The 24463-nt window shown below is 44.5% G+C and overlaps 1 protein-coding gene across 10 annotated transcripts in view; it reads left to right on the top strand.

Moving 5' to 3' along the window:
- The window catches only part of EVL (Enah/Vasp-like), a 121439-nt gene that overhangs the window by 86182 nt on the left and 10794 nt on the right, over positions 1-24463 (top strand). For 6 of the 10 annotated variants that reach the window (XM_048307531.1, XM_048307534.1, XM_048307533.1 and 3 more), the window contains exons 4-7: positions 16474-16537; positions 19739-19800; positions 21073-21936; positions 23864-24093. In XM_048307531.1, the coding sequence (XP_048163488.1) occupies positions 16474-16537; positions 19739-19800; positions 21073-21936; positions 23864-24093 (1220 nt within the window). Of the gene's footprint in view, positions 1-4400; positions 4513-16473; positions 16538-19738; positions 19801-21072; positions 21937-23863; positions 24094-24463 lie in introns of those variants that run through there. The other 4 variants (XM_048307539.1, XM_048307537.1, XM_048307538.1 and 1 more) reach the window with 2 other exon arrangements.

Here is a 24463-nt window from a genome sequence, read left to right as displayed (position 1 = left end):
TACATCAAAGCAGCTTCAAAAAGTATCAGTGTTTGAACATAAGTAATTTCTAAAAAAAACTTTATAACACCTGTCAAAGTTATTTAGCTCCCTAACATTGCCTGTGTTGAGCACTTAAGTCTTACTCGTACAATCATTCTCATGTTTGGTACTATTTCCTATATAGATTGCTACTGTAAAAAGAAGTGAATTTGTTAGTGCTGTGTATTATTTATGTAGAAAGTTTTTCACCCTAAGTAGAAAGAAAGAAAACTGACAAGATCCAACCTTACCTTCATTTTAATTCCTTGGGAAGGATGTTTCATTATTTTGCCCCTCTTTGAAGTACCAGGTCTCTGAAATCTCTTTTTAATGACACAGATGAAAAATGAATACGTAGAGGAAGGAGTCAGTGTGCAGAATTCAAAGAACACAAGACATTTTGAGGCCGTGCCATGCAGGGGGATGGGAGCAGCATCTCGGTGTGGGTGGTTGTGTGTGCTGGGTCCTGGGCTCCCGCTGCTGGCTCTGGTTCAGCAGTCAGGCAGGAGTTGTTCTCTCATTGTCAGTGAACCAGCTGTTATGGCAGATGATCGTGCTGAATTTCAGGTCATTTGATAACTAGGGCAGGCAGCCTTGTTTTGCAGTTCAGCTTGGGTGACATGTAGATTAAGAACTTCATCAGCACGATGCAGAATTGCTCACGTTTCTCGGGTGCCCAGGTGGGCTTGTCCTGGTGGTGGAGAGGGGGTGTTCAGCCAGGTCCCATCCTTGGCAGCAAGCTCTGTCTACTGTTTGTCACTTCTGCATGCAGGAGAAGTGGGACATTGATAGTTTTTCAGCTTTATGATGAATGACATTCCTAGTGGTTCTTATTTAGGCTATCACTTAAGTCTGCTGGTAGGCTCTGCTTGGTCATCAATGGGAATTGTGGTGCCAGCTTCCAGACTTGTAAAGAAATGCTTATACCCATGTCAGGGAACAGCAAGGAAAGCTTCCCAAATCCTTTGGTGGCTTGTCAATACCTGAGAGCAAACTTATGGGGAGGGGGGAGCCCTTATGGAGCCACAGAGAGGAGCAGTCCAACCATGCTCCTTTGTCAAGCTGCTCGAAAGTAAAGTGGCAAGGCTTGCTCAGGGCCAGGGGAAGGATTAATGTAACATTCTGGGGAAAGCAGCTGGAAATATCACGGTTATTTTCTCAGCCTGGCAAGCTTTTAAGCTTTAATGGATTCCCAGAAGAGTCAAGCAGATCTTTGGTGTAAAGAAGCCTGTAAGCAATGATGTTGGATTCCTAGAATTTTAGAGTCAGAAGAGATCGTTAAAGCCATCCACTGTAACCTCTGTTCAAGCCTTTGGTATTCTGGCCACAAATTCTTTACCAAGTGAAAGCATATTTTAGAAAGTCACTGTCTTGATGTAATAACTTCATGTGATAGAGAATCTACCACTTCCCCAGGTACGTTTTCCCAACTGGCTCATTACCATCACTGGTAAATAAAATACTGTGTTTGAAAGGATGCACCTTGCTCTGAAAGCATCAAGCTGCCTTGCTGATGCTGATACTCAAACCAGACTGTTCAGTCATCTCAGCACTGGGTGGAATGTGGCCAGCCTGTCCTCCACCTGGGACACAGGCACAGAGCAGGGCTAAAAGAGGATGCTGGGCAGCTGAAGCACCACTGGTGTAAGAAATGTGGGAATAAAGACAGGATTGCAAGAGATTTCAAGAAATAACCTTGAAGAGATTTTTTGTTCTGAAAAAAGGCTCGGTTTAATGTAACCTAGAAGGTTATATCTGCCCTCTCTCCCCCAAAGCTTCTCATAGCATGTGAAAAGCATCTACAATTTGAAATGGTAAAAAATTTAAGGAGAAGAAAGAGTAGGGAATTAGGTATTTTGGCAGAGAGCAGGCTGCTAAAGGTGCCTGTCATATTAGAGGTGCAGCTTAGACTTGTTTTCTGTGTTTCAAAGTGAATACACCCTCTAAGGCAAAGCAACTATTTTTAACTCTCATTCTCGGAAGTGCTTTTTCTCTATGCTGGGAGAAAGGGTACGTGCTCTGTGTCACAGTTGTCTCACAACCACTTACCTCGCCAGCCTCCTTTCAATAATGAGATCAATAATAGGACAGAAAGCTGGTCACCCAAGCTCAGTGATGAATAAACCTCCACACCTCATTCTGGGGGATGAACAGGGAGGGGGAAACCCTGTTTGATTTATCAGGAGAGGTCCCATTGTGGAAGGTCGGGCAGAGCCAAACAGGCATCTGTTACTCACTGCAAGGAGCATTTGCTCCCCGTGCCCCCTGCAAGGCTCCCCCTGGCACACCCAACGTGAGTCACCAGCGGTGAGCAGAGTGCTGAGCCAATGCAGCATGGTACTGGGTTTTCCAAACCCTCCCTGGATCTATGGGTAATTTGGCAGAGGCTTATTCTCTTAGGATTGGACTCATCCCAGCTGTATTTATAGGACTGAGTCTCACCCAGGCTTCTCCTGTAATCAGCAGAGAGACGCATGGCTGGGGAGGATTCATCCCTCTTTTAGATTGGCACCAATAAGTGAGGAGGGTGGGGATGCAACTAGAAGTTTGCAAAGCTGAAGGGCTTTGAATTGTGCTTGCTAGCCTCTGTACAGGAGTTTGGGGCTTTTTCCTGGGTCTCAGGCTTTCTGCATCTTAGGAGAAGTTCATCATGGTTTCCCAGAAGTGCCTGTTCATACTCTCAGGGAAGAGAATGCATTTTCAAGTGGATCATAATTAATTTGCAAGTTTAAATTAAGTCGAGCCCTCTGAGAAGTATCAAATGCATGCCTGCACTTCCTTTATACCAAATAATGCTAATAGCAGTGTAGCAGACTTCAAATTTCCCCATCAGTTAAATTGATTGAAACTTTTTTGTAGAGGGCAATTTAGAAAGCAGTATGCAGTAATATAGGTATGTTACTAGTGACTATTTAATTGTTATCATACTACAGGCTACTGACAGACAGCAGCTTAAATACTTGTAAGTGGGGCAACTGTCATGAGAAATGACTGATTTACCAGCCTTCATCTTTCCTTTGCAGATATTTTGCTCTTAGCAGTGCCCTGCAAAGAAAAGATATGGGAAGTGTAAGCATGTCTTTTAAATACTGTTTAATTTAGTACCACAAACACTGGCATGGTTTAATCAGAGCATATTACTGGAGAATGGCATCAGTACAAGATGCTCCAATGCAGATCATTTTCTGGTAACTGTAATTTTTACTTGAGTTGACAGGGTTTTTCTGGGCTTGGTCTGTGAGACTTGCATTTGCCTGAATGCTTCTTGCTCTCTATTTCTTGGCAGAAACTTTCAGTCTTGCGTCCCATTAAAAATGGTTTGTAACTGGAAATACGTGTTAGGGGCTAGTTCTAAATAGATGCTGTGCAAGCTGGGTCTTCTAACTCGCATGGGTGGGTCTTGATTCAGGCACCTAAATCCGGGCTGTCCATGCAAGAACTGAAGGTTACAGCCTGTATTTCTCGGCTGGTCTTGCTCACTTGTGCCTGTACTTCAGGTACTGAAATTCAGGAGAGGATCCATTAACTTAAGAGTCCTGGCTTGGCATGGACTCAGCCAAGCCTCCGTGCAGGGAGCAGCTCCAGAGAGACAAAATGTGGAGGTGAGCAGGCTGCTTTCTCCCAGGTCTTAAATCTGCTCTGTACAGTCTTACTCAAGCCTAATTGCTAAGGTAAGTGAGTGCATTGTCTGTGGAATAGCAGCCATCCCGAAAGCGTAGTGTACTACTGGGAAACACTTCAGCTCTCCTTGGGACAGTACCCAGGAGTCCTTTGGAACTGATGGTGGAAATGGAGGTTGAGAGCAGAAAAAGGCAATATAAAAATTTAAGGCTTGTTCAGTATAATCAGCTTCTACAGGTATAACAAAACATCTGACACTGACCCTTAATACCAGAAATGAGTTTCCATCTTAAGAACTGCAAAGATCTGGTCAATGGCATGACAATGGCTTTTTTCTTATATTTTGCCTGGCTGAGGAACTTAAAAGTTCATTGTTCTCCTTCTTGAGTGCTTTCCAGAGCTTTCTAAAGTACAAACCTTCTCAGAGTGGTACTAAAATGAAACCAAGCACTCAATTCATTTCATAGTGTTATTTCAGTTTTGGCACGGCCTCTGGGTTCTTAGCTGTCTAATGTGCTGTTAAGTGCCTTCTCAAGCATGGATAATAGATATTAGGAATAAAAAAGGAAGGCAACCTTTTCAATCAGGGACAAAATGTACAGAAAGTAAAATGACATGAGTTGTATCAGCTGCATATTGGCTCCTATGCACACAGTCTCCAGATACAATCAGTAGGTGCTCAACCAGATAATTACAGCCTTCCTGCAAAAGGCTTCATGTAGGAGTCACCTGCCTGCCTGCTACCACTTGCAGGATCAGAGCTGTCCTTTTTTTTCACTGCTGCAGACTGTGGAATTAGTGTTTTCCAACTACTGTTTAAAAAAGAAGCATTTTTCTAGCACCTCTCCTTCCAGTGGGCTGCTGCACCAGGTAAGCGCTGGGCATCAAGAGGGATTTGTCAGCCTTTTTGTCAGTAATGATTTATATTTGTCAAAATGCAATTTGCACAATTGATTTCCTGTTGCAAGGATTACAGGAGCAGTTAGTTGGGGGAGTGCTTGCCTTCCAGGCAGCTGGTATTGGTTCATGCTCAAAATGAGGTCAAGGTTTTTTTTATATACAGGAGTAAGAGGTGGTCAATTGAATTGTTACTTAAAATCCCTTCAGGTGCACAGCATCTGCAAGTGCTCCTCATTCAGGAATCATCTGTGCTACCACAGGCAAGCTGGCCTGTAACCTTTGGGAAGGTCAAGTAATGCTAATAAGAAATTACAAGATTTCTGGGGGGGTTTTATGCCCAGTACTGCACAATAGAGTATCCCTTCTAAGTAACTAGCATGCAGCTGGTGGCACATGTATCACAGCTTAGGAATCCCAGTGCAGGTGTTATGAAAGTATTTTTACAATGTTTTTGGCTGCACCAGATTGGGGTTTTTTCCCAAACTTGGATCGACACTGATAGTGTCCAGCAAGTCATAACTTTGTTTACCTGAAATAGAAGAAAAGGTGGTGGCTTGTGTCATACTCTCTGGGGAAACTGCCTTCTGAGGGTCTTTAATTATTTTTCCTGTGGGCCATGCTGCTATTTCCACTTTCAAGGGGTCACTCTCTTGCTGGTGGGATTGTGGATACCAATCTTTATTTCCAAGTCAGAAGTGATGGTGGAGTTGCTGAGAGAACCTGTTCCCAAACCAAATGTGCTCTCCTACTCTGCCACTTAGTCACATGGTGACCCTGGCTCTGCTGCCCCACATTGTGTTTGAATGAGCTATTTAAAAATATTACATCAGTTTTAGGGAGGAGGGTGGAGTTGGGGTGGAGGCAGGAGTTATCACACCCACTCACTGGTTTTCTGGCTCCATGGCAGACTGTTGGCAGGGAGTTTGTTGTGCAGGTGGTAAGTCTGCCAAAGGATCTGCAGGAGTTGGTTAATCTCTATTAGATCGGTTTGAGAGTCTCTGAGATGCTGTTTGGCCTTCAAAGATGTTTTTTAGCTTTTTATTAGTCATGACCATATTTAACCCCACAGAAACCACAACCTCACTGTGTAAGAGGTAAGTGTGTAAGCAAATAATAAAGAAAATACGGGGTGACACAGTCTCAGCCAAATAAGTCACTGAAAGAGTTAGATGCATTCTTATGACAGAATTAAGTTGTACCTCTCTGGGTTTACAGATTCTTTCATTAGTTTGATACAGTGTTTTAAATTGCCTACATTTGTGTAATACTGTTTTCTTTTGAAAGAGCAGGTGGTTCCAATGGTGTTGCAGGATAAGCGACCACTTTGGAGGTGGTATTTTACATCAGCCAGATGCTTCCCTTCAGTCCTTCAGTGTGAGATACAGCAAGAAAGCACAGGAGAACAAAAAGGATTTGAAGTGCTCTCAAAACTGAGAATGCAATGGTTTGATACCGTGTTCTCTAGGAAAACCAGAGTCCTGAATATAAAACATGGCCTACAATTTTAATGCTATTTTTGTTCATTTAAATATATTCCCAAATCTTCTTAAATCCTCAGAATGTAATTACACAAAACCATTGGCATTGATGGCTGTAAGACCCTGAATTTACACTCGGGTTTGAATTTAATACTCCTGTTTCTGGTGTGCCTCTAATGGCTTGATAAGCCAGCAAGAAGAAAACAATGAGCAAATACAGGTAGAGTTTAGACCATCTGTGTGCCATAGTGAAAAAGATAGTTTGGTATTAACAGAGTTTTTGCTGTCTCAGATATTGATTAGTTAATGCTTGTTTTGCTCCATCTGATAGTGGGGAATACCTGAGAGGTATTGATATTGTAGACTTAAAATGGGTCATAAATAATTCATAGCAGCAAGCATTAGAAAACATATGATAAGCAGCTTTGCTAGCAGAATATCTACATATCAGTCACTCTGAGAATGTTGTGGGAGGCAGGTACGGAGAGTGAGCAGCTACTGAGTTGTGATGAGTAAGTATTGTCTGAGAAGGATAGGAGTGGCTTTGGTACATTGCTAATTATGAACTTGTTCCACCTGGGTTTCTCCTGGTGTAACCATAGGTAACTTATAGAAACTTACCATTTTTATTCAGCATATTCTAAAAATCAGATTTAGATAGAAGACTTAGCAGCTGAGTTCAGTGGGTCAAAACACTAATTGATCTACATCAGAGTAGTGTCGCAGAAGCTATGGAGACACATTCCCTAAACCAGCTATCAGTCTGCTTGAGGAGTAGAGCATTAGGCTGTGTGAAGTCCCCAGCAGACAGAATAATGCAAAGACAAGGAGGAGGGAAGGAAATGGATCAAAGGTGATAAGGCAGAGGTGGAGAGCAAATAAATATTCTGTTTATCCTCCTCATGCAAACTCTCCATTAATTTCAACTGGATTGCCTCTAGAAGACCTGCCACACTTAAATATAGACGAGGAAAGTGATTAGCAGGCAAAGTAAAAAGAGTGAAGTGTTGGAATCAGAGGAGATCTGGGATGATGGGATGATGAAGAGTACTGAAAATTTAATAGCAGATGGGGATTTTAAGCCAGATATACATATTTCTGAAGCCATCTTGTTCACACTTACATTTTAAGACTAGTGCTCAACATTTATCACTGCACCTCCTTGACTTCAGAAGCTACTCTGCCAGTGAACTTGATCCTGCACGTTCAATTGCAGCCATTTTGTCCCCAGGACAACTGAACATTCTGTTTATTCACACTTTGCTTTTATTGTAATTGCTTGCACGTAGGTGAACGCAGGGCAATCTGATTGGGGCAGGAGGCAGAAAATGCAACTTTTCTTACTTTCACGGTATTATGTGAAAGTCCAGACAATGAAGTCTGGCTTCAGACACCCCGAAGTGTTGTGATAGGTGAGGAAAAGGGTCCAATTAAATATTTAAGTGGCCAGGCCCACTGTGCTGCTGCAGTGGGGGATTGATTACAGCTGGTGAAACCTGGTCTGCGGGGAGTGCCGGGCATGCGGAGGGTGCCACAGGGAGTGCGCTGAGGCAGCTGCGGCCATACTATGGTCAGCAGGGAATGGATTTGGCACTGCTTCTGCCTCTGCCACTGTGACTGCATCATCCTGTGCCGGATGTCTTGTAGGTGATGGAAATCTCCCCGCTGCCTTGCACGTCCTGTCCCTTGCATGCCGTGCTCCTGTGGGAGCTCTCCTGGGAAGGGGGAAGGGATGCTCGCGCCAGGGCGTTTTTGCATGGAGATGTTCTGTGCCGCCATCCTGTTGTGCTGGGAAACCACTTGCAGTTGTACTGCATTGATGGATCATTTTTCTTTAATTTGCTTTTAATTCTGTCAGGTGGGCAGTAGGAGGCTGAGATAATATTTGAGAGAAATGACCCATTAGGTTGAGGAGATGCTAGCATTAGTCAGGGCTGTTAAATCAGGAGAAGTCATTACAGCAAGAATGTGGGACGAAGGCTTCTGAATCAATGTGTTGGATTGCTTCTCTCTTCACTTGCTAGTGAATGGAATAGATAATGGTTTTAAAAAACAGATATGAACAAGGGCAGCATTTTATACCTGCTATAGTTAATGGGATATTTGCCTATTTTTTTCTCCATAACGACCTACCTGTGACTGTCAATTCCTGTTAGCTCTTCTGGAAATGAGGATTTGCAGAGATGAGTGGGTTTACTCTGGGCCTTCCTAGTTAGTGGGACTTCTGCTTCCCTTAAGCAGATAGCTTGGCTTTGGGTGTAAGTGTGAATGGGATCAGGTGCTGTATTTGAATATTTTGTTTATCTGTTTAATTTGTTAGACTGTGACTTAATTATCAAGGAATCCTACGTATTCATAATGATATCTTTACATGTGGTTTGTTGGTTTTTTGTTGTTTTTTTTTTTTCATAAATCCCAAAATATATCTCCATTTAGTTGTGTTTCATAGAAGAGTCCTCTTCTGTCCAGTACTCTTATCCAGGTGCAGGTACCCATCATAGTTGCCTTACAGAAATGTTGGGATTTAAATCTTGGTAAAATGGATCTTGTCTGGATCTTAACCATTAATTAGATGCAAAAAGTGTGTTTATAATATAGTGTTTTCTGTGTGCATGGTGCTTCAGTGCATGTATGGGCCCTGCTGTTCTCCACGTGGTGGAAAAGACTACCCTGAGGGGTTTGCTGTGATAGCAGTAGTGAAACAGGAAGGAGACACTTGAAAACAGAGAGCATTGCCTTGCAAGGTTGCATGTAGAGATGGGCCAAGAATAGGCTGTGGTGCTCTTGGTGCCTTGGGTGCTGCACCAGGGTACAGTGGGTATATATATACACTTCTGATCTAATGTGTCATAAATCCTATTGTTAGGCAAAACTAGAGATGATGTTTGACCAGCTAAGTGTGTAAATATCAGCTGATTGAACTGCTGTCCATGCCAGTGGCTGGGTGCTTTTTCCCTGTGACTTCAGAGATTTTCAGAGTTTCAATTCATCTCAAAAAAAAAAAAATTATCAAATCCCTGCTTTTTATTTGATGTAAAGAAATATAAGTGTGAAGTGGGAATGAACAGATGTATGCCCTTACTTGGGTGCAGACACACACAGTCACACTTAGCTAAAAGCAGATACTCAGTTTATATTTCACAGAATGGATGTGTGGGGCTTGAGACATCCAAGGGAAAGTGCTTTCTGAGCTCAGCAACGCTCCTACTGCAGAGCACGAGGCCAGCATTGCAGTGTCCCTGTCTCTGTTGGGACAACACCTGTCAAACTGACACTGGAGTGAAACAATTCATGTCCTCACTAAAACCAAATTCAGGAAAAAACTTTGCAATATAAACCATATCTTTAGATGGTGCGTATTGATTTCCACTCTCAGCTTCCTTGGAGCATCCCCTGCCTGGACTCTGGCATTAACTGAATGCCCATGCAGTGGTGGGGGGTGCCAGCTTCTCAGGATGGCACATGGTCTCAATTTTAATGAGATTCTGATGGTATTTGGTGTTTTTCTTAAAGCTCCATTACTGCCTAGAGGTACAAGATGATGAGCTAATCTTCACCTTTATTGAAATGTTTCAATCCTGGATGTTCAGGAAAATAGACTTGATGCACATTCTGAAAAACAATCAAAAAAAGGAGGGAACAGAAGTGCTCTGGGGCTTGTTTATTTGACACTAATAATTGTGGGGTTAATTTACGTTCTTTTTTTTCTTAAGCTAATCTCACGGTCCTGATTTTATAGATTGCTTTTTTACTTCTGGCACTGATTGACATCTTCTCCCATCATCTATCCTGAGCGTCTTTATAAGGCCACCAATATTGGAATTACACCCTTAGAAAGTCAATGATGCTTTTTTTTTTCCTTTGTTTTTTGTAATACAAAAAAAGTAAAATAACTCTCCCTATACTTTTCTATGCATGTAACATTTTTCTCAGAGCCAGAGGCAGCTCCCCTAACAAATGCAACTGGTCATCAACTAAGTTGGATGCTTACTTATCATGAAACTGCCTGTGGAAACAAGGCTCTTCTCTAAAGGCATCAGAGTACCTGCACCAGCTCTGCCAAGGAGGGAGGTGCTGGCAGTCCCCCCACCCGGAGCTGCCTGGCAGGTGGCTGCCTTACCTACCTCAATTTCATCCACACATAATTGAGCCGCTGCTGAATTAGTTCTCTTTTGCTCAGAGCTCAGCAAAGTAAACAGAATTCCCCTGGGAAGCTCCAGGTCCATCTTTTCCTGTCCTGCATGGAGGTTTCCTGCATTCATCTTGACAGAATTTCTCTTTGTTTCTCGGAGAGCCACCACTGCACAGGTCTGGTCCTGTCTGAGCACATGTGGCAGGCTCTGCAGCACTGGTGCCTGATCCAGTTGGATGTGTAGCCATCACCTTCCCTTGGGCTGCCATCCTCAAGGTCTGGTGCTCAAAGCACTTCCTCAGGAAACAGGAAACCAAGGTTCAGCCACTTCCCCTGCCCAGGCAGAACTGCAGCTTTCCTTGCTCACCTTCCCCCCACCCTGACAAGCTTGTGCTATTCTAGAGCAGTGTGTGTTTTATTCTTCTTGTCAGAGCTGAGCTGCTGAGAGGGAAATAATTTCCAGTTCTTACATGTTATGTTAATCAGTCACCAGATAAAATACAGGGAGTCCCATACCAGAACACATGGGCTCCTGTCCCTGTTGCTTGCCCTAACTATGGGGATGCATTCCCAACCACTCCAGGCGGCATTCTGGGGAACATGCTGACCCCAATAGCCCTGGAGCCACCTCATGTGAAAGGTTTCCTGTTTGCACAGTCACCTATGTGTATTTTTAAAATCTTTTTTAAAGCTGGTTGTGCTGGTTTTTATGTGAGAGGTAACCCGAATTGTGCTGCTGAGCTGAGGCCCTGTTGCTGAGATAGATGCAGCCGAGCCATGTCCTTTACATATTTACTATAACCCCTGCTGTCAGAGTGGAGTTGCTTGCTGCAGGAGCTGCTTTAGCACTGTCTCATCTGTATTGTATTCAGAAGGAAAAAAAATTAAGTTTTTCTCCACCAGCTCAACCAAGACACCAGCATGAAAAATTATCAAATGCTGTGCCAGTCCCATGATGAACAAACAACCAGGATCAAACAAGTGTCATCAAATTTTATGCAAAATAATGGAATTAACAGCTTCAGTAGTTGAGCCAAAGGCACACTGGTTTCTTTTTGGTGTGCTCAGTAGCACTTCTGGTGAATCGAAGATGGTTTCTTTCTAATCATCTTTCTGGATCTTTGCATGGCCTTTCTTTTTGGTAACTCTCCTCCACATCTCATGTCTTCTATCCTGCTCAGTGCATGTGCACAACTGTGTGGTTGTGCATGTAGGGACCCCTACAATTCCATCTGTTGATTTTTCCTTAAAAAAAAAACCCAGGAAAAAACGGACTGTGCACAGCATATGCACCTGTACACACGTCCTTGTAGGAGGTGTGAACTAATGAGAAGGTAGGGCACTCCCATGTTTAATACAAGGCTTGTTTTTCCAGCTCTGTCACTGTCCTTAAATCTTATCTACATCAGAAAGTTTCAGCAGTGAATGTTAAATCAGTTTTTAGTTCAAATGAACAGACTTCATACAGACCCCCTGTGTTCACACCCTTATTTCACTTTAAACGGGGCCTGTTTCATGTTGGATTAAAGTAATCTCGAGGTAAAAGATAAAAGGAAAGCAGTTGCAATCTTGGGAATGGTGCCTTTAATAGGTTCTAAGATGAGAATTTCTAGAATTCAGCTGGGAGTTGGTACCTGATAGACACTGCTCCTTATCCAGTGTGGTATAGGGTAAACTCAGGTTATGTAAAACACTACTGGAGATGATTTTAAGAGGATGTGTTTTACTTTGCTTTGCCACAGACTTACGGCACTTCTGGTCACCACGGAACAAAGAAGGGAAGTAGAGAAGGTTTTCTGGCACACAGTTGGAAATGCTCCTTTCCCTGCATTCTACCTGCCTCAGGTCAAACCAAATTTGGTCTGCATCAGAATAAGAATGCCTTAGGTGACCTTTTGCATAGTTTTGACTGCGTCAGTAGCAAATCTCACCTGTAGGTAAATTGCTGCAACCAAATTTTATTTGTGCAGACACGGCCTGGGTGTAATTGAGTCACTTCTGCCTCACAGCATTGGTGAAGCTTAATTAAGGCTGATAAAGTTCTTTGCAGTTCTCAGAGGAGAAGTTTGGTCAACGTCTAAATGATGTTATAGAAGGCATTTAATGTACTCTGTTAAAATGCTGCCGAGGCACCCAGCCTGTGAGTAACACTCACTGAAACTCTTTCTATTTCAAGTTAATATTTAATAGGAGTGAGGCAAACTGCCTGAAAGCAGGCTTTGTGACACTGTACCCAAACCCTCCCTTAGTGGGGTGTGCTCCCTCTCTCTGCCAGGGTGCCTTGCACGTCAAACCAAACAAGGCAGGAGCAGGACACGTGGAGTCCAAACCCCCTACCACGGGGGTGCCGTGGCAGTGTGGCAGCACTGAAGGGCCCATGGCTCTGCCCAGCTGCAGTGAGGGACTGCAGTGAGCAGTGATCCCTCTTCTCAGTCCTTCAACTCCCCATGGAAAGTTAGGTCTACCTGACCTGCCGTGACATCCAACTCTGGCTGTACTCACTTGGACCCGAGAAGTAGTGTAGGCACCCTGCTTTATCTACGGGCCTTATCTAGGCTAATTAGATCAGTGCTTTGTCCAGGATAATTGTCTCTAGTAATGAGTTTAAGGGAGTGTCTCTAGCACAGTTAGTCACCAGCGCTGTTGCTCCCATTCTAGCGCCCACTCCTACGGATGCTCTATGGTGGCGTGTGGCTGTGCCAGGACATCTCCAGCACGTGCAGTCCCCACTAGGAGAGAGCAGGCTGAGGTCCTCGGGGCAGAGGCAGGTGTTTAAAGTGCTGACCCAGACATTGCTCAACAGCGGCAAGAGAGCTGAACTTACAGGCAGGCTGTGAATGGGGAAGTGGTGGCGGATGGGGACACAGAGCGCTTCCCGCTCTGGCTGAAGTGGGGACAGCACCCACAGGGTTTCACACCTCACTGTGGGGCTGGCCTGCCTGGGGGCACTCGGGAGTCGGGCAGCAGCACCGCCGGGAGCAAAGAGCGCCAAGGGCACAGGGGGGAAGAGGAGGGGTTATGGCGAACAAAGCAAAATACACTGCCCGGCTGAGTCCCAGCATGGGTTTGCACGCTGGCCCAGGCTGGACCTGAACAGGGACGATTGGATTGGCATCGGTCAGAAATGCTGTCAGCAATGGATATCTTGGCGTTTTATGACAGAAAATGCCAGTTTATTTGAAAGATATTGCTGTTGGAAAGAAAAGCCTTGCAGAAACTTGTAATCTGGAATGATTTCGTCTGTTCTTGTCAGGATAAGCAAGTGTTTATGTCACATTGCCAGAATATAAATGATGACAGGTCAGACCTGATGGCTGAACCTGAGTCTCCCACAATCCAAGTATATGCTGGACTCATCAAACAATGAGGGAGAGCTGTCTATCTGACACCTCTTTTGCTCCCATAATCTGCTGAGGGTTTGTGTTTGTTTGTTTGTTTGTTTGTTTGAGGTTTTGGGGGTTTGTATTTTTTTCACGAAGTCATCTTGTTTTTCTCATATGCAAAGCAAAAATTTTCAGTATCATGAATTTTAAGCCCATATATATTTGTAATTCAGTTCTGACTTTGGACCCTTTCCTTAGCCCACCACTTTCACCACGCTGTCCCGTAAGCACCATGGAGGCTGTAGGAGTTGCAGAAACCCCAACCAGGGGCTGCTTCCAATGTGTATAATAAATGAGAGTGTGTTAGATTGGACCTGCTGTATTGAAGAAGCACGAAATCCTGGTTGCTCAGCCAAACAAATGGTCCTCGTTTCGACATTTTCCTACGTGTATGCAGTCAGCGTTGCTTGCAGTTGTAGCGAAAGTAAAAAAGGGAAAAGAAACATCGCTTGGAGCTTCCCCGGCAGGAGAGAAAGGATGGCATTGTTCCTGTTAGTTCGTGCCTTCCTGGCACAGCTACACCAGAGTGGAAGCCGGAGCATGGGTTTTCTTTCAGGGACAGCTGTGTTCCAGGTTTATGGCTGGCCGCCGTTCCAGACGTGGACATCTCTGCGCAGCGGTGCAGGAGCAGCCACCGGCACATGGAAACCTCTACACCCACCACAGAGCAGTGCCCCGTGCCAGGAGTTCCCCCTTGCTGTCTGTAGGGACAGCTGGGGAAGGGCAGAGCGGCCGCTGGGGTGGGGCTGAGCAGGAGGAGAAAAAACAAACACGGAAAAACATCTGTGTGCTCCCAAAGTCTGCCTTCAGCTGAATCACAAGATGCTGATATAAAAGCGTGGTTTATTATTGCAAAGCAACGAAGCGAGGAAACACAGACATTCGCAGAGTTATCTCCTGCGTTAATTAGTTGTTAAAAATGTGGCTCACAGCAGCTGTGAGGCTGCAAACGGGTCAGTAACAAAACTGTTTCTCCTGCTTATTGTGCTGAGAAGGGCTCTTCTCTGTGAGGCTGTTCCCACGGGCTGCCAGGGTCAGAGACAGCTCACAGGGCAACTAGAGAAGCATCTTCAAATGAGAGTGGCATCACCAAGAGCACTCTCTGTTCATGTCTGCTTCTGTCTGAGAAATACCTAAGAATGTGGAGAGGAATTAAACCTAGAAATGCAGTTGAATTTAAACCCTCTCAGCCTCACAGCTGTCTGCCGTACGTGCACAGCAGAGCACACATGTACGAAACCAAGCATGAAATTAATCCCTGCCTTCCGTGTCTGTGAGCTGGGGCTGAGCAGGCTAAGAGCTGTCCCTGGCTTCCTCACGTGTAGTTTCTGATAAGATCCTTGCTACACCCTAAACTGCTTTCATGTGAGCTGCCTGCTTTGTGGTTCCCAAATACTTGCTAAGTTTTTCCCTGAGGCTTGCTTCCCAAAGCAGTCACCTGCTCCCCCACGTTCATTGTTTCCTGTGATCCTTACAAAATGTGGCATTTCTGTGTAAACAGTTTGCCAAAGAGCTATGATAAACAACACTAAGTTGTCAGTCATGACTCATTAAAGAAGTGAACTGTCTTCACTTCCTGCCCAATCATAGGATATTTTTAATTGTCAGAGCTTTTGACTTAGTGGTTGTCACTGGCTTCATTTTTGGGAGACCCAAAATTAGAATACACAGGCCTGGTTTTCAGAAAGTGCTGTGTACCCTTCAAATGTTAGTCCTTAAACACATTTCAAAAACATGCACGATTTCCTCAGGATCAGTCAATGCTCTGGAATTTCTGACTATGATGCATTTTTGCCATCTTTCCTGTTTCCGTAGTTTCTAAATTGGTTTTCAGATAACATTCAGCCTGGCAGTAATACATAAAGAATATAGAGATAAATGCGCTTAACAATTTGAGAGTGACATATTTAGGTTTGTAAGTGTTTAATTCTGATTTTCTTTTGTTGGATAACTTTTAAAGGGTGAAGTTTTACATTTGAAAATGAAAAAATAAGGAGGCATAATGATTTCCTGCACATAACTGATCTCCTAACTTTATCAGGAAAATTGCTGTTGGATTTAATAAAAGTCTTAGCTGTTTAATCCCAGTTGAACCCCACCTCTTCAAGTCAATGGAACAGTCCTCCTTGTAATAAATGCAAGACCACTTATGTTACCAACAGTTACTTTTATTTTCAGAATAATTGTTTCTTTCTGAAAATGGCTGTAGTGTCAGTGTCCTTGATTAAATGTTCGAGAACAGAGATTACATGATCAATCAAGAGAGGAGATGTGACTGAAATGGTGACATGCACAGTCAGTTTTTGTTGGTGGATGCCAGTGAAAGCTCAGCTTGATGTGGATCCTCCAGAAGCAGAAGCAGCATCCTCCACAGCGTTGTAAAAAGAAAAGCCACCTTTGTAAAAGGCTTGTTTAATTTTGCATCTCTTTGCAACTTCCATCAGGCAGCTTTTGATGCCAGCTCAGCATCAGAGCAGCACAAGTTAGCGTGTGTGCTCCCAGACTCAGCAAGGTGGTTGAGTTTCTGTTCAAGCACAGAATAATCCCTGAAGGATGGAGCTGAACCATGCCAAAGCTAGAAATGCATCCCAGTGTGAGGCACTGTCCTTCTACAGGACAACTTTTGCAACACTGCAGGTCTTCACCATCACTGAGGGATTAGTATGTAATCTACAGCGACTGTGGTGCCAAGTTTCTGGACAAATCAGCTTCCACATTTAGCCACTGGACTCTCCCAGTGGCACTAAAAATGTACAGGAGGCAGTGATTTGTCTAATAGGAAAAAAAAGAGCTAAAAATAATAATAAAGCAAAGAAAAGACAATAATGCTTGAGGTTTATCTGTCCTGGTAAGATGGAGAAACAATCTGAGTGGCACTGTTTTTTGGAAGTCAGCCACATTTGCTTTCTTAATAGCATCCTCTTATTTTTTTCTGTAGGTCCAGCTGCCCAGCGCCAGATCCAGAATGGTCCATCTCCAGATGAGATGGAAGCACAGAGAAGGTGAGTTAATCAGCTGAGGCAGAGTTCTAGTTTGTAACTTGGATGAACATGCAGTCCTTTGTTCACCAGTAAGCACTGCTCTTTTAACTTGTATATGTTTTAACCTGGTTCTGAATGTTTTGTAATTATTGCTAATGATTCTGTAATGACTTTTAAAGGGTGAAGTGAGCCAAAGTTCATGCTCTAGGTAAACTCTTTGCTTGGTAGCTACTCAGGAGTCTTCCTGCCTCCAAAAACTATAAGGAAAGTGTAGGGAAACTAGTTTCCTGCACCTTTATGAATAACTGTGAAGGATCTGAGATTTAGTAGGGATTTACCCATAACTGTTAAATGGGTCAGCAGTGATGATATTTCACCTGAGATTTACCTGGGGATGTCAGAGCTATCATAAAGGTCAGAGAGCCCCAGCTCACCCCAAGGCAGGCGGTGTCACCTCTCCCACTGCCTTCCTGAAAAACCTGATCCAGCTCTTCCTTTAACCAGAGGAAGTCACTGATTCTGCAGACCATATGTAATTCAGACCTCCAGTTTGGGTGTCTATTCCGTGCATTTAAAATGTGAGCAGCTTAACTATATTAGAATAAAAATACTTTATTTATTCTTTTTTGTTTAGAGACAGTAAAAGCCCTTTGGGTAGGTATTATTTGACTGCTACAGGGCACATGGCCATGGGAAAGCTTCTTTTGCTCCACTGGAGTGGAATAAGATATGCCAGTAGATGCAGTTAGATATTACTGCATCTGCACTAGAGGACTTTCAGCTTTAATTATGCTGATGCATTCTTTAAGCAGACTGAATTTTAAGCCTAGGGGTATTTTTTTAACATCTTATAAGCAGGCAAGGAAATTAAGTTACAGTATCTACCCTGCAAATTTGTCTGTTTAAAAGGTTTTTCAGAGACCTTTACACAAATGTTTAAAGAATATCTTTTTAAGTCAGAGTGTAATTTGTCCTCTCTTGTACTTTACTCCTTGCATACTCCTTAAGTAGCCTTGTGCCAATCCCAGGCTTTATTTAGTTTGACTGGAATAAATTTGACTTCCTAAGAGTTTAAGAACTTCTCCTTTTAGCATGTGTAGGAGGGTGCATTTGGCACATATAAACTGCTTCTGACCAAGGTCAGAAAGGACTGGTATGAACCCCAGTGACTTCAAGTGGCAGTGGCTAACCCCTGGTTTGGGTTTTTTGCACCCTGCACCTCAATCTGTTCTGCAGCAGCTCTAATGATTTGGGAGTGTCTTACCCATATTTCTTTCCTGGTCTGTCAGACTGGAATTTTCCAAGTTGGTTCTCTAGATAAACCTAGAATTTCCACCAGGTTTAATCAGGAAAATGTATGTATCAAATTGTTCGTCATCATCAAATTTTGCTGATAAATGCCAAGCTAAGGTAGGGGAGAGTATGCTCAGGGAATTCCTAGTACATGTGTTTACAATTGAAATTTTAGCAGTGCAGTTGATGCTGTTGTATTCGTAACAACCAAGAAAGAGCTAGGGTATGTATCAAAGTAAAGATTTCTATTTATTTGGTTTAAAGTGTCATAGCTTAAATGACACCAGTTGAATCAACCAACTAAGACTTTCTCAAAACTCACTCACCTTTGCACATATGATAATTTTCTCAGAAACCTGCAATTTTCTGGAAGTTGCATGTATTGCATGTCCTGAGCATAAAACTTCTTTAGGATTGATCCCTCCACAGCAAAATCATGTATTTTCCTGTCCCATATATTGAACTAGAATTGAAACACGGAAAATCTATTTGCAGGTTAAGATATTCTTTCTTTTCTGCATAATATAACTTTATTTTTATGGACTATCTTTTAAAAGCTTCTATTGGTATATAAATAAGATAAAATTGTTCAGCATTGCAGACTTTGGAAAGTACAAGTAAAAATGTAACAGGGTGTCTTAAAATACTGTGCAAGGAGTCAAAATAGAAATGTTGCTTAGAGTTGAGCTTGCTTTACTGTACAGACCATGAAGTAAACTGCTGAGAAAAGAGAAAACTGCACAGTGAAGACTGAGCTAAAGATAAATGAAGCTAATTAAGGCAAATTTGACCTAGAAACTGTGGAAGAAAATGGTAATAAACTTTATTACCAAGTGCTTCAGCAGGGTAAATTCAGAGTTGTATTTTAATATTGTTGAAGAATTTTGTCCACATCCATGCACATATCCATTGCCAAGAAGCCTGGCAAGCAGTCTAGTTTTTAGCTATTAGTTTCTTTAAGAGGAGCCAAGTGAGGGTGGGTTTGTGGCGGGGGTCAGGGACATCCGTTCCCGCAAGAGTGCTCCAGTGTGCAGGAGCAGACCTCTGCTGATGGGCCCTTGGAACTGCACATCCCTGCAGACCTGTACCAAGCCTCTCCCTGGGGGCCAGCAGGCCTGGGCAGCACGGGAGCTGGCAGCTCCTGGGGGGAAAGGTGCCAAAAGAGCAGCAGTGCAGAGCTGGGATGGGTATTTGCAGAGGAAGCTCAGTGGTGCTGGTGGTGGTGCTGGTGGCACAGGAACAGCTGTGCTGGGGCTGTCAGCCGGACTGGACAGTGCTAAAAAGGGCTTCAATGTGCACCTGGACAACAGAGGCTTTGTGCAGTCAGCACCAAAACACAGATCAAGCTTTGCTATATTTTCATTCTAACTGTAAGTGCTTTGGACTCCTGATCCGTAAAAGACTCTGGACTGTGTCATTTTGAATATTTCCTTCCCTGGATATATTCAAAAGCTGTCTGGACAGAATCCTGGGGCTTGTGTCCTCCAGGGGATCCTGCTTGAGCAGGGAGGCTGGACTAGATGGCCTCCAGTGGTGCCTTATCCCTTATCCAAAGTGTGATTCTGTGATTTTATGTGAGATGCCTCTTACTCCTTCTTTGCAATGCTCATACACTCCAGGTTAAGAGCATGCATGTTTGCTGTGCTCTCCTGGGCCTTGGGCATTGCCTATTCCTTGTGCAGAGCCACTGAGGAGTTACCTTAAATGGATCAACCAACCCCTGCAGTGTCTGGTGCGTGCAGGGCTATGTCCTGGTTAAGCCTCCCAATGTGTGAACTGGAACTGGCTGCAGCCAGGACAAGTGAAATCAGACCCACCTCACAGGATCAGCTCTTGCCCCAGACACACAGTGCTTCTCAGGGTATAAAGCTTTTACTCAAAATTATAAAGAATACCTAATGACCAAGGGTTTTTTCATTGCTGTTTTAGACAAGTGATGGAGCAACAGCAACAACGCCAGGAATCGCTGGAAAGAAGAACCTCTACCACAGGCATGTATCAAATCAAGCAGATACAGTCTCTCCCTGATTGTCTCCTCTTGCTGTTGTCGGGGTTTGTGGGTGATGTACAAGAGCTAGACTGCTAAAAGTGGTTATAGTTATGATTACATTTTAGACATTAGATTTTCAGCTAGAGACTTACATGCATTCGGGCATGATTGTGTTGTTTTGCAGGGGCTCAGGTCTGGGGCATGCAGGTGGAGCTAGGCAGGTTTTGCACTTGGCAAAACTTGTACAGCTGAGGGGCATTTTTGGTGTTCTGAGGGGGCCTCCCCATGCTTCTTCCACACCCCTGAGGAGAGCAGGTAGTGCAGCCACCACAGGAGTGACTCCCGTGTTTCCAGGGGATGTCAGCACGAAGGAGTTGATGTGCTGGACGTGCTCAGGCACTCCCCATTGCTCTGCAGCACAAAGCAAACTACAGCACAGAGGAAGATACAGCTCTAGATGTTCTTCACTGGGGATTTTGTGATCATGAAGTCTTCTGTGAGCTTAATGGAAAATATATATATATTTAATGAGCTTACAAAAATCTTCTATAGCATATTAAGTTGCACTAAGTTAAGAGAAGAGATGACAGGAATAGTTTATAGCTACAAAGTATGGCTTTGCCTCTGAAAGGCAGCAGAGCAAGCAAGCCAAGATGGCCATCTTGTGTTTGGGCTTCGGTTTGGGGCAAGTTTTTTTCAGTTAATCTGGCCACATAAGTGAAATGTTTTTCCTCAGCTGTTAAACTTCTTAGTTTTTGACTAGAAACCAGCTCAGACATAGACACATGCCTTCAGTGACAGAAAGAGTTGAACTCTTGTTTCAGCAGAGATTAGTGTGCTGTTCTGTATAGGGAACTTAGCCAAAATCCTGCTTTGGCATACACAAGGAGTGGGTCCTAGGGGGTGCTGGCTGTTCCCTCTCTGCCTATAGGGTGGCCACCTCTGTGTTCAGCATGTCACTTGCACCCGTCCCTGGTGCAAAGGTGATGCTCGTGCTCCTGACTCAGATTCACGTGGGGCTTGGAGGAGCCTCACTGGCACCAGAGCATGCAGCCCATCCCGTACTGCCAGGGTTCTGCTCTACACACCCCTCTGGATCTGCTGAGGGCTGGAAATCCCCAAGCTGGTGCCTGCACCATCTCCTCTTCGCTTTGTTTGAGTTTCTGTTTGCGTTTACTTCATGGTTCCTTTTCCTCTGTTCCACTTTGCCTTGGTTTCGTTCCTTCCTGCGTACCCACCTTATTCTTTTCATTTGTCTTTTCTGTTCTTTTAGTTTCCACCCTTCAACCAAGCATATGCTCTCCCCCCTGTCTTCCCCAGTCTCCTTCTCCCACACCTAGTAACTGCAGTGCTCCTGCCTCTGGTGTTGTGCTCCCCCCATTACCTCAAGCCAGCACTGTCTCTTCAGCACCCATTGCCCCTGAGGTCACTAGTCAGTCCCCTTTCCTATCCCAGCAGAGAGCCAGAGAGCCCCCACAATTCCTGCACAGGCACTCGGTCTCTGAGCTGCCAACAGCCCCAGGTTCCTCCCCTCCACCCTGCCCAAACAGCAGGACTGTCATGCCAGGCATCAGGCGAACCTCGCTGTCTCCACCACCCCTCCATCCTTCCCATTCTCCCTTTCCCTCTCACCAGCCTCTCAGGGGCTCTTCTCTTTCCTGCTCTCCTCAGTCTTCTGCTCCCTCTGCCACAAATGCACCATCTCTGCAGAAGGGTGATGTCCTGCAGCCACGTGGTCCCACCATCCTGCCTGTGATTCCTGTCCCACCTGACAGGGCCAAGGCACCCACAGATAAAGCAGGGTGGGAGACCTCAGCAAATGTACCCCTGAATGGCCATCCTGAAGAACAAATTGCTTTAGGTCCCCTTGGAACCCAGGTGAAAAGTGTGGATGGGTCCTTCTTTCCACACCTAGGAGCTGCACCCTGCTCCCCGCTGCCCACCATCGCCAGCCCCCCCAGCTCCTCTGGCCAGGCTCCCTCCCCATCCTGCCATCTGTCATCCTGTCCTGCACAGCAGTGGTGTCAGCCCATGTCACACTGTCTTCCATTGCCTCCCCCTCACGCTGCTGTGTCTGAGGTGGCTATGCCCAGGAGGATCCCTCCTTACATGACATCATCAGCCATTGCCCACTTGAGTAAGTACTGATTGTGATTGAGTTGCAACCTGTGTAAAGCCTCAGCTGTCAGCTATTCAAAAAGCCTGGCTGGCACTGCCCCTGACCGATAGAAAAAGGGCTGAGAGCCCCAAAGCTACCCCTGTTGTATGTGATTTCTGACACTGGGGTGCAAAAATACCAAAATCACTCCAGACCGGGCAAAAAGTAAGAATTACAGAACCAGGACCCTGTATATGGGTTGTTGCAATGCATATTCCTACTGTATTATCCCAGACCAAGATTTTTGTCATTTGGCAGAGTCAAATTGTTTCAAAGAGCTTCATATAGAACCTATTTTCAGCTGGTCCAAACATAGTGGATGGGCTCTTCTGAAGCTGGAGGCCAGGTCTGTGGTAGGTTTCTTGTCTGTGTAGGAATATTGGTAGAGGTGGTGATTTTTACTCCTTTTGTTAAGTGGTATTTCTGTTACCAGTGAAACATAGAATATGGATTTTGTCTAAGATACCCAGAATCCCCTGTGGTTGTGCAATTTATTTAATTCAAGAAACTCTTTTCCTGGTATTCACTGCATTTATAGTTGTGGGCTTGTCACTGTAACTATTCTAGCAAACTTTTCTCATTGAAGGTAGATCAAGGGCTTGGGTCTGGCCACTTTGCATATGGTCTTGATTCCTCATGCCTATCTAAAGCCTGCGGAGTGAGAACAATTGCAAGCAATGCCTATTTGCAATTCAGAGCATATGTTTTGTGACTTGGCTCTATTCAGGTTTATAACCACATTTAATGCTAAAGTGGTGTGCCTAGAAAAGGAAGAAAACTAAGACATTCCCTTTTACTTTCTGCTAAAAGTATTACTGCAACCTCTGGAGGCTCAGTCCTTCAGCTGATGTAAGTCCTTGAAATCCACTTAGTTCAATAAAGTTATTTTAAACTCACATCAGTCCATTATTTTGACTCAGTTCAATTTTTGCCTGAGGCTGGCCTCTAATTAGGTGGGTGTAGTTTTGCAATTACAATTAAATGTACCCACAATGAATTACTAGCTATTATGTTCATGAGCAAAAGAGGGCTTGAAATGTTTAAAGTATTTCTAATAGCAGCTATGGTTCATTTCAAGAATGGAATTGGGAGTGTGAAATAATGGCAGAAGAAACCACAGAAATAAGGCAATATTATAAGAAAACCTAGATAAGAAGAGAAACAGGCTGTTAATGTTAACATGGTTTCCAAATGTTTCTCAGTCAAAACTCACCTGTCTTTCAAAGTAACACTTACTGAACAACTGAACCCGTGAATGTGTACCAGGAGCAGCCTGTTCTGACAGGATGTACACAGGGAAATACCCTAGGGGAGATGTATTTGTTCAGCTGACCTGTAACAGACAGGTGAAACACTGCAATGGAGTTACCACTGTCAGCCCTTCCAGCAGGCTGCTGCTGCTGCGAGGAGCTTTGCTGAACCTCAGGGTGCTTGAGCTGGAGTGTCCCCTGGTTATTCTGCAAAACTGGCTGAGGCCACACACCTTCTGCATGACAGAAAGAAGGGTGTGTCCCTGTAGCCCACAATTCTCCTGGAAAGCTGATGTTAACCAAAGTCCATGGAGTTTATTATCTCCATATAGAGGGCTGTGGGGGAAGCAGAAAAATATGCCACTTATGAATTGGGAAGCATTGTGTTCTGATTCTGACACAGAATGAAATACTAGCCCAGCCAGGGAGGAGGGAGAAGACTGCTCGGCAGTGACAGAGTCTCACAGGAGGGCACAACTGTAGCTGACTGACCAGTGATACAACCTCCTCTTCCCGTTCTTCCACGTGCATGGTGCTTCCTTGCATTGACCACTTGTCCTGGAGTCAGGCCGTGGCATTGGGAGTGGGAACATGACCTTATCTGTGAGCTGGAGGAGATCGTGCTTCACATCTAATTCCTGTTCTCTGCATTTCAGGCCCAGCACTTCCACCTGGCCACCCCAGTGGTGCTGCTGTGATCCCTGCTTCATCTGGGGGGCCCCCACCTCCGCCACCCCCCCCAGTCCCTCCACCACCCATGGGAGCTGCGCCCCCCCCACCGCCCCCACTGCCAGCCGGTGCCGGCCAAGGGGCTGGCACTGAAGATGGGTCAGTGTCAGGGCTCGCAGCAGCTCTGGCTGGTGCCAAACTAAGGAGAGTTCAACGGGTAAGGAGGTGGCGCTGGGACTCCCCGATGGGCTCTTCTCTGCTGCGGGAAAGCCTGGCACAGCTTGGTGTAATGGTCTGCAAACCCAGCGTGAAACATGGTGAAACACGCTTCAGCTGACCATTGGGTGAACTTTTAAATGTGAGTTTGCAGTGCAAATAAAGCTGAGCAGGAAATGTTGGGTAGAGTTTATGCTCTTCAGAGCATATTAGTTAGAAAATGGCTGTGACTTCTCACATTGCCAGGATTTCATTTCTTCGACATAGTCCACCATTGTACTACGTATTAGTGTTTTCACTTGTTTTAAGTGGTTAAAACTACACTATACTTACAAAAACCAGTGTACACTTTTGAGGCCTCATGTCAGTAG

This window comes from Corvus hawaiiensis, chromosome 6 (genome assembly GCF_020740725.1).
Source record: "Corvus hawaiiensis isolate bCorHaw1 chromosome 6, bCorHaw1.pri.cur, whole genome shotgun sequence".
NCBI lineage: Eukaryota > Metazoa > Chordata > Aves > Passeriformes > Corvidae > Corvus > Corvus hawaiiensis.
The sequence above is the reverse complement of the archived record's forward strand: the minus strand, read 5'-3'. Positions and strand labels throughout refer to the sequence as shown.